This window comes from Apodemus sylvaticus, chromosome 17, assembly GCF_947179515.1.
Source record: "Apodemus sylvaticus chromosome 17, mApoSyl1.1, whole genome shotgun sequence".
Taxonomy (NCBI): Eukaryota; Metazoa; Chordata; class Mammalia; order Rodentia; family Muridae; genus Apodemus; species Apodemus sylvaticus.
Window position 1 is genome coordinate 60,253,711 of NC_067488.1, and position 10,971 is coordinate 60,264,681.

At 43.5% G+C, this 10,971-nt stretch overlaps 1 protein-coding gene across 1 annotated transcript in view; it reads right to left on the minus strand.

Annotated features, from left to right (window-relative positions):
* The window catches only part of Slc2a13 (solute carrier family 2 member 13), a 329,850-nt gene extending 327,233 nt beyond the window's left edge, over window positions 1–2,617 (minus strand). The window contains exon 1 of the mRNA XM_052161309.1: window positions 2,023–2,617. Coding sequence (XP_052017269.1) covers window positions 2,023–2,545 — 523 coding nt within the window. The 5' untranslated portion in view covers window positions 2,546–2,617. The remainder of the gene's footprint in view (window positions 1–2,022) is intronic.
* Between the last annotated feature and the right edge of the window lie 8,354 nt (window positions 2,618–10,971).

Consider the following 10,971-nt stretch of genomic DNA (forward strand, 5'->3'; position numbering starts at 1 on the left):
CCTCTTCCTCCATTCACACAGATCCTGCCTAGCTGTTCTCACAATGGCGTCCCTGCTTCCTAGAGTGCACCATCCTCATTCCTTCTGCATCCACCTCCTTGCTTACACAGTCCTTCCCTCATCTCCAGACCTGGCTTCTCTCCACGGAGCTCACTGCATCTCCTGTTCTACTCACCCATCGCTCCTGCTAAGGCAGTGGCTCTCAACCTGTAGGTCAAGTCCCCTTTGGGGTGGCTTGTCAGATATCCTGCATATTAGATAGTTACACGACATATTTACAAAAGTAGCAAGACTACAGTTATGAAGTAGCGACAAAATAATTTTACATGGGGAGCTGTATTAAAGGACCAGAGCATTAGGAAGGTGGAGAAGCACTGTCCTAAGGGATGAGAGGCAGTTCCATCTGCCTTTAGACCTATTTGCTAAGCCAACTATAGAGGATGCTCTCCTGACAATTCTGTGTCCTTTAACTGAAAGGACCCTGACAGGGCCTCAAGGCTGTCAGGCAAGAATCAACATAATGTTTCAATTTTCATCTGGCACTCAGACATTTCATTAAGACACAGCTGCAAAACATCAATCTCAAAATATAAGTCTGGGAATTAATAATGAGACTGTGATAACTGAAGTGTTATTTCTATGCCAAGGAGGGAAAAGAGGGTGGAGGCATAAGAAAGGATCTGTATCCTAAGCAGATGATGCCGATTAGAGTTCTAGGCAGGTCATTTGTTGAAGGATCCTACAGGCACGGGGCATTTCTACACAGAGAGTGGATTTCCACAGTTTTGTCTGTTTGGTGGTCATGTGGACTGTCCTCTGCCAAATCCACATTTCACAGAGAGCCTTGGCATCCTTCAGTAATTACCGTAATTGCTGGTAAAGCAAAGTCGGTGACTGGGGACAGATACAATGAGCTGGAGTTTTAGGCTCCTGGCTCCTACAGGCAGAGCTTGATGAAATGAGAGTGCCTTCCCCTTACAAACCTATCCAGAAGCAAGAAGTGCAGCAACCTCAAACAGCAGCTAGTGGTCAGCTGGGGGGCGAAATCCATCTAGTACTCCCATAGAGAAGCAGCACTTTAACAGTACCCTAAAGGAAACTGAATTATACAAGAAAATATTTTACAGCACCATCAGTAGCGTGTCTTGGAAAACTACCAGTGAGATTTAAGTCACAACTTCCTATTCTCCCTTTAAAAGTGCTTTCTAATAACACTGGACACATCCCAAACAGCTTCTCCTCTGCCAAGAGCACACCAATAACAGTACCTCGCCCGCTCAGAGGCGAGTGAAACAGAGTGAAAAACAAAAAATCAATGCCCAGAGAACCTAAATCTCTTCATTTCTAAAGTAAATTGCAAGAATCTAGCTTGCTGGGCATTTATCCACAGGAGTAGCTCCTAAGTGAATTTAGGAAATGAATATGACCTTTAATAGATAATTTGGTTCCCACATGGAAAAAGCAGAGAAGGCAAAACAAGAATGGTGAATGTTGGCATGAAGTTCAGGGGGAGGGGGGCAGAGACTTCATCTAGGAATGGGGAAAGGTTGAGAGTCGACCAGAGTACAAGGCAAGGAGAGGAAATTTTGCTCTAAAGATGATCCAATGCAGAGAAGAGGGAACTGGAATGGAGCAGGGATTTCGGTGTTCAAAACTCCTTGACTCTGCAAATTATTGCAGTTTGCAATTCGTCTAAAGCTGGGTGGGCTGAACGTCTTAAAGGAGGGCTGGCAGTGGGGAAATGACTCTCGGGTATGGAAGGGATGTGGAGACAGACCCTCGTAAACTCAAGAAGCGGCCTCAGGTTAGGCCCGATGGGAGAAGCTGGAGTTTCTAATATTGCTCCAGACTGTCCGGCGCTGACAGACCCGAGGGCGACCGCAGATTCCACGTGGGAATCCGGGAGAAGGAAGCGCATCCTCCACAGCCACCAGGGCGCTTGTGCCACCGAGCCACCCCCCGAAGGAGCGCGGAGCAGGGGGGGAGCAGGGGTCAGTGGGGCTCGCGGGCGCGGCCACTCACCGATGCCGAGCCCCACGACCAGGCGGCCGGCCAGCAGCGTCTCCTTGTTGGCGGCGGCGGCCAGCACGGCGGAGCCCACGGTGCACAGGGCGCTGGCCAGCAGGATGGCGCTGCGCCGACCGAGGGCGCCGTTCAGGGTCCCTCCGGCCAGCGCCGCGACGGCGGCCGCGCCCACCGCGCCCGACACCAGCAGCTCCTGCCACATCGCGCCCAGGCGCATCTGGCGCCGCAGCAGCAGCATGGCCCCCGACACCACGCCGGTGTCGTAGCCGAACAGGAAGCCGCCGAGCGCCGAGAAGGCGGCGGCCGCGTACACGAAGGCGGGGGTCTCGTCGCGCTGGAACTGTCTGCGCGCCGCGCGCTCCAGCTCTGCGCCCTGCAGGCTGGCGGCCGACTCGGCGGCCAAGAGGCTGCGCTCCCCGCCCGGCGCCCCGGGCTCCGGCTGCCGGCGGCGCCTCTCGCCCATCAGGCTGCTCAGGCTGCGCAGCGTGTACTCCACGTCCTCGCTCGCCTTGCGAGACATGGGACAGGCGGACGCCGCCGGGGCGGCTGCAGGAGAAGTTCCGTGGGGCGCCGCGCACTCGCGGCCAGCTGCCGAGCCGCTGCTTCTCGGCCACCTCAGCCGCCCGCCTCGCAGCCTCTGCTAGGCTGGCGCTCCGGAGCGGCCGGGGGCGGGGTCGTGCGTCACTTGTCTGCCTAGAGGGGAGGGGCCAACGGGACCCGCCTCCCTGTGTGGGCGGGGCGACAGAAGAGCTCCTCCTCTGGGCGTGGACACCTCCCTTTGTGGGCGGGGTTAATCAGCGGATCTTAGAGGAAATGCTTTTCACCGAGTCCCGGGTACCAGGGTACCGGGAAGCTTGCCTTCTGGCTGCAGCAGAGCTGCTGTCCAGAGCACAGAGGTTCACAGCAGGCTAAGAAGATCAGGTGAAAGTCTCCTTCTGCCTTCCTGCCTGCAATCCGAGGTGGCTGAGACTGCCTGGCACCCACCTACTTCTGTCCTTTTGCAGTGTGTGTTCCGCGGCTCTCTTGCAATTTATTCTAGAGCAGTTTGGGACCATGGTATCTGGTGTCTCTCTGGTTTCCTTTTTCCCTGCTACTCGGTCTTCAGATTTTGTCCTTCTAAAAAGCCTTTTCATCTTGACTCTCTGAAGAGAGAGAGAGAGAGAGAGAACTTATCTCCCAAGGGAGTCTGCGAAGGCTTCCCCAAATGTAAAGCAACGTTAAGTGTGCATATATACATCAGACTCTTAACATAACTAGCTGATTCCAAGGAAACTCAAGAATCTGATTGGCTGTGTGATATAGGCAATTGCCACCTTTCTTGCCCAGCATGCGAGCCCAAAAAGGTAGCTTCTCCCTGACAATTCCTGCTGCTGCCCCTTGATTTGGAGAAGCTATTTTAAATGCCCCATCTGCCTGACACAGGGTAATTTCAAATCCTTTGAGAATGGCTATTTTAATTGCTAATTGCCAGTTGTAGGCTGGTTTGGAAACCTCCCGTTGATTTAAATATCCTGTACATTATTTTATGTTGTTTCATTTCTGGAGATAAAGACTAAATGAAGCATTGTTCTGATGCAGTCTCATTCTCCAGGCATAGGACATCAGATTTAAACGGAAAAGAAATTTAAACTCCATAGTTTCCATGAACAATTCCTACTCTCATCCACTTCCCTTATTAGAACAACTGTTTCTTAGCAGGAGTCCTTGTTTCCTTCAGAGAAATTGTTTCTGTCATTCTTTTTACACTATGACTTTCCCAATGTCCCTTTCACCTTGATTTTCAGTCACCATAGCTCCAAAATATCACTTTCCAGCCACGAGGGGAAAGGAATGTAGGGGGAAATTATCTCAAGGAATAACTTTAAATGTATCGTGTAGCTTTAAATCAAGGTTTTGCCATATTCTCAAAGAGAGACTAAACACAGACATAGTCTCTCAAGTAAGGAAACTTAATAACTTAGACTTCAGAGGAGTCGAGCACAGGTCTTTCCCAAGCCTGTAGCAGCAAAACTGCGCCCCCTGGTGGTCAGCCTATTCACGTATCTTCTGCAGCCAAGAGCTCCCCAAGTTTCTTGCTGACTTGAAACAAGATGAACTTCGAATCCAGCTGGCCTAGTGAATACCATGACTCCTACTCACTGGGAGCTACAAATTCACCTTTGGGGTTCCAGAACACTGAACTAACTACCCCTTAAAAATCATCTGCACCTCATAATCTATATTTCTGAGGTTAGATTACCTCGGAAGGAAATACAACATTAGTAACACAACCGATCGTCAAACTTGGGAAGAACTGAGTTCATTTAGGCACCACAACATTCTATTAAAATAGAGTTCCTTGTAGCTTCTTCTAATTTAACTTCATGGCGAAATCAAAAGTTCGGGGGCTGACACAAAGCCAAGTACATCTCCACCAGCAGTTCACAAAATGTTTTAAATCACCAGAGTATTTTATGAGCCACTTTATCTCATTACAAAGGCTCAGCAAGTTCTCATTGACTAGAGTTCAAAAAATCACTTTTAAATTACAGTTAATTGCTAATTGAGATAAAGTGTAGGCATCATTACTGTTTTGCTAAGTGAATCCTAAATCTCAAAGTTTAAGGACATTTATTTACACAATCCCCGAGCACTAGGACCCACCATAGAAGAGGAAAAGAAGAGAGTTTGGGGATATACTGCTACACGTTCTGAACACCGGGCTGGGACACTGGTAATTGAGACAGTGGAAATATGGTTGTTGTTGGGATAAAGGTGTAACTAGAGAATATTTGCCTAACTTACTTCAGTCCCCAAGTTCAATAATACTCAGTACCTTACAAAGAAGAAGAAGACCTTGATCAGGAAGAAGGGATGAGGAGTTGGAAGCATAATATTGTTCTTATTGGAATGTTGAGTTATACCAGTAATGAATGCATCATTGTTGAAAAACAATATGGCAATAAAGATAACTTTCCCTTTAAAAAAAATCTTTCCAAGGTGTAGTGGTTTGAAGGAGAATGGTCCCATAGACTTCCTATGTTTAAATACTTTGTCCTCCATTGGTGTAACTCTTTGGGGAGAATTAGGTGGCATGGCCTTGCTAGGGAAGGTATGTTACTGAGAGCGAGCTTGGCTCTCTCTCTCTCGGCCTCTTCTTGCCTGTGAATGAGATGAGGACACTCTGCTACCGCTCTAGCCATACCTTCCTGACTGCTGCCACGCCCCGTACCAAGGTCATCATGACCTAATGCTCTGGAGTCATGAGCCTCAAATTAAATGCTTTCATTTATAAGTTGCTTCTGTCATGGTGTTTTGTGTGGCAGGAGAAGAAGAATTAAGATGCAGGACATTGTTTTCAGAGACACTGCTGCTTTGAAACATATATTTTAAGAATTGTGTATGTGCTTATAAGTGTGTGTGTGCACACACACACACAGACCCAGACACATATATATGTGCACACAGCAAAATAGAAGTTGTTGGATTTGGTTTTGCTTATTGGGGATTGCAAGAAATAAAACACAAATCAAATGGGTTCAAATAAAGGATTTATTGGGTTTTCTCTCCAAAAGTTCTCTAATAAGTAAAATTATATGGTCCTCAGAACTCAGGGTCTCACTGTGGTTTCTGGGATATAAATGACTCCCAGAGGTTTATGGTTTTCAGTATTTGGTTCCAAATATTAAGGAGGATTGGATTTTTAAGAGGTACAAGTAGGGTGCATCTGAAACCAAATGTGATTTCTGAACAGGAGGAGGCTAATGTTCAAAAGAACTCTCAGAGGCTGTGACTGCATAAGATCTTTGTAAGATCAAGACATTCAAAACCCAGCCAGGAAGTATAGTGGATAGGAGGGAAACCACCCCGTTAGGCTAATGATTTTGAGTGCTTGGTCCCCAACTGTTGGAACTGTTTTTGGAAAGAGTAGGAGGTGTAGCCTTATTGAAAGAAGCTTGTCACTAGAGATAGTCTCTGAGGTTTCAAAAGCCCAAGCCAGGCCCAGGCTGTCTGGTCTGTCTGTCTCTCCTCTCTCTCTCTGTCCCTCTCCCTCCCTCCCTCCCTCCCTCTCCCTCTCCCTCTCCCTCCCTCTCTCTACCTACCTTCCCCTTCCCCTCCCAGCCCCTCCCCTCCCCCTCCCCTCCCCTCCCCCTTCCCCTCCCCCTCTCCCTCTGTCTGCTGCCTGTGGATCATGATGTAAGGTCTTACCTACTGCTCCAGGACCATGCCGTTCTCTCTGCCATGATGACGATGACCATGTGCTAGCCCTCTGAAACTGCAGGCAAGCTGTCAATTAAATGATTTCTTGTAAGCTGCCACGATCATGATGTCTCTTCACATCAATAGCACAATGGCTAAGAGAGAAGCAGAGGGAGGAGCTCACGAAGCTGCATCTGGCTAATGGGGGAAGGCAAATAAGCTTTCTTCATAGATGGAGACACTGAGAGTATCCATGATCAGGTAGATGGTTCTGTATCCACACACATACAAACAGCACTGAGTGGATTCAGTGAGTTTTAATAAGGCGAGAGCGTGTGAACACAGAAGGTAGACGTGGTGGTGGTAGATAGGGGATCAATTAGAGGGGTAAGAATGTGATGTAAAAGATTCAATGCAATCCCCATCAAAATCCCAACTCAGTTCTTCACAGAGTTAGAAAAAGCAATTCTTAAATTCATCTGGAATAACAAAAAAACCCAGGATAGCTAAAACTATTCTCAACAACAAAAGAAATTCTGGGGGAATCAGTATCCCTGACTTCAAGCAATACTACAGAGCAATAGTGTTAAAATTGCATGGTATTGGCACAGTGACAGACAAGTGGACCAATGGAATAGAATTGAAGATCCAGAAATGAATCCACACACCTATGGTCACTTGATCTTCGACAAAGGAGCCAAAAACATCCAGTGGAAAAAAGATAGCCTTTTCAACAAATGGTGCTGGATCAATTGGAGGTCAGCATGCAGAAGAATGCGAATTGATCCATTCTTATCTCCATGTACTAAACTTCACTCCAAGTGGATCAAGGACCTCCATGTAAAACCAGACACACTGAAACTAATAGAAAAGAAACTGGGGAAGACCCTGGAGGACATGGGCACAGGGGAAAAGTTCCTGAACAGATCACCAATAGCTTATGCTCTAAGATCAAGAATTGACAAATGGGACCTCATAAAATTACAAAGTTTCTGTAAGGCAAAGGACACCATCAAAAGGACAAATTGGCAACCATCAAATTGGGAAAGGATATTCACCAACCCTACATCTGATAGAGGCCTAATATCCAATATATACAAAGAACTCAAGAAGTTAGACCCCAGGGAACCAAATAACTCTATTAAAAATGGGGTACAGATCTAAACAAAGAATTGTCACCTGAAGAAATTCGGATGGCCAAGAGGCACCTTTAGAAGTGCTCAACATCATTAGTCATTAGGGAAATGCAAATCAAAACAACCCTGAGATTTCACCTTACACCAGTCAGAATGGCTAAGGTCAAAAACTCAGGAGACAACAGGTATTGGTGAGGATGTGGAGAAAGAGGAACACTCCTCCACTGCTGGTGGGGCTGTAAGATGGCAAAACCACTTTGGAAATCAGTCTGGCGGTTCCTCAGAAAACTGGACATGACACTTCCGGTGGACCCTGCTATACCTCTCTTGGGCATATACCCAAAGGATTCCTCAGCATGCAATAAAGACACATGCTCCATTATGTTCATAACAGCCCTATTTATAATAGCCAGAACCTGGAAAGAACCCAGATGTCCCTCAAAGTAGGAATGGATACAGAAAATGTGGTATATTTATACAATGGAATACTACTCAGCAATTAGAAACAATGAATTCACAAAATTTTTAGGCAAATGGTTTGATCTGGAAAATATCATCCTAAGTGAGGTAACCCAATCAGAAAAGAATACACGTGGAATGCAATCTCTGATAAGTGGATATTAATTAGCCCAGAAGCCCTGAATACCCAAGGTACAAATCACATAACAAATGACTCCCATGAAGAAGTATGGAGAGGGTCCTGATCCTGGAAAGGCTTGATCTAGCATTGTAGGGGAATATAAGGACAGAGAAAAAGGAGGGAGGTGATTGGAGAATGGATGGAGAGAAGAAGGTTTATGGGACATATGGGGAGGGGGGATCTGGGAAAGGAGAAATCATTTGGAATGTAAACAAAGAATAAAAATATTTTAAAAAAAGAATGTGATGTAGATTTGATTGGCATATTACATATATTATATATTTGTATTGATATATTTTATTGACATGTATTGATATATATATGATTAGAGTATATATACATGTATATATACATATATACATGTCAATAAAACATATACATATAAATATATAAAATATTATATACATAAAATATATGTATATATATCAATAAAAATTTTTGACAATTGTGAAGCTATAAACTAAATCAATATACTTATCAATTAGCAGTCTGTGTTATCTGATAACTTCTTTGAACTCTACAGAGAAAAAGAAAATTTATTTTAGTAGCTTTTCTATTCTGAAAAATTACCCCTCAAACTACAATGCAAAACAAAAAAAAAGAAGGAAAGAAATGTGATTTCTGAGCTGAAAAGCTAAATAATTCCCTCATCTTCTCTAAATCGTTGATATATTACAAGATGTTTGGATAAATATAGAAAACCACCATAAACTAGATATTGTCACTAGCTAATCGTGACAGATCTCCCTGGGGGGAAGATTTGGAGAGGAAATGAGAATGTAATCATGCACAGACAAGAAAAAGTGGAACCGGTTCTGCTGTGCGCTCTTTGTTTTCCAGCGTGGTGATGAAATTTCCAGGCAGGAGCCCGAGGGTAGTCAAAGTTATTTCTCACAGACATACCAGCTAAGTGTACCCTCAGCCTTCAATTACTGTGGTGACGGGTGATAAACTCACAGTATAAAGAACAGAGGGGAACACAGCCAACTAATTTCAACAGCATTCACAAATTATTAGTGTTTTCATTTGTTTGTTTTTTACAAGACAGGGTCATGGTATTTGTCCCAGGCTAGACAGAGTCATGCTATGTGTCCCAGGCTAGACAGAGTCATGCTATGTGTCCCAGGCTAGACAGAGTCATGCTATGTGTCCCAGGCTAGACAAAGTCCTTCATCCTCTGGCCTCAGCCTCAGCTGAGCTCCTGCAGCTTCATGAGCTCCTCCCTCCACTTCTGTCCTATGGTGCTATAGGCAGGTACCAAATACTTGTGGACTTAAAGCCTCTTTTATAGTAAAATGCATTAATTTTAAGTTTAGGTATTGAGCAGAACTGCTTTGGCCCCCATGTATATTTTATATATGTTATCTATTTTTATATATATCATCTATCTATCCATCTATTTATTTGTGTTACATGGTATCTTCATTTAGGTTTCTATTGCTACAATAAAACAGTATGGCCAAGCAACTTGGGAGGAAAGATTTTGTTTCATTTTGTTATACTTTCAAGTAAGAACTAATGGTTAAGGGAAGTCAGGGCAGTAACTCAAACAGGGCGGGATCCTGGAGGCAGGAGGTGATGCAGAGGCCACAGAGGGGTGCTGCTTACTTACTGGCTTGCTCCTCGTGGCTTCTTTGGTCTGCTTCCTTATAGAACCCAGGAACACCAACTCAGAGATAGCACCGCCCACAATGGGCTGTGCCCTCCCCCACCAATCACTAATGAAGAAAATACCCTACAGCTGGATCTTACAGAGGCATTTTCTTATTTGAGGTTCCTGTTGCAGGATATTTGATCACACTGTGAACTCCAGAACTGTGTAATTTACTGAAAAACCTTGTTTCTACTTGTGGTGTGGCTTGGTCCTTAACACACACCTTTAACCCCCTTGGCTGGAATACAGAAAACCTTAGTGCACAACGAACAATGAAGGTAAAGTTAGTTTGTAAAAGGAAGCACCCATGTTTGAAAGTGATATCTAATTGAGTGGCAGACAAAGTGAAAAATCAGAGAAAGATGTGATAGAACAGGATATACCCAACTCTCAGGAGAAGAGATACGTAAAGGGAAACTACTTAAGAAAGCAGTGCAGATTATCATGGAAAATTTTATATAGATATAATAATAGTGGGCATAAAGATATTCCTAAGTTGATTGAAAGTGGAATTATAAACATTTTCTGATAAAGTTGAAGATTTACATGGAAAACATTTCTGATAAAATTGAAGAAATATATAGAAAACATGTTAAAATTGAGGATTATCATGGAAAATTATACAGATAAAATGGTAGGCATAAAAATAACTCTAGGTTGATTGAAAGTGGAATTATAAACATTTTCAGGTAAAATTGAGGATTTACATGGAAAATTTTCTGATAAAATTCAAGAAATATATACACAAACACATTAAAATTGACTATTCCATGGAAAATTATACAGATAAAATGGTAGATATAAAAAAACTTTCTAAATTAACTAAAGGTGAAATTAAAATACCCTTATTATATCTATATAAAATTTTCCATGAAAATCTTCAATTTTAACATATTTTTCTACATTTTCTACAATTTTATCAGAAACATTTTCCACATAAATCTTCAATTCTATCATAAAAGGTTTCTATTTCATTTTTCAATTAATTTAGCAATGTTTTTTATGTCTACTACTTTACTCTTTAATTTTCCATGAAAATTGTCAATTTTAACGTGTTTTTCTATATATCTCTTCTATTTTTATCAGAAATATTTTCCACATAAACCTTCCATTTTATCATAAAATGTTTTTACTTAATCTTTCAATAAAGGAACATGCTTTTCCAAAAAAAAGAAAGAAAGAAAGAAAGCAGTGCAGAGAGAAAATTTTACTGAGAGAGCTTTACAGAGACAGTTACATAGAGAAAAGAAGCTAGACACGGGTAAAGACAGAGCAAGCCAGAGAATGAGCAGGAGCCAGAAGATTAGAACATTGCTAGAGTCAGTCTGAGATTAGGC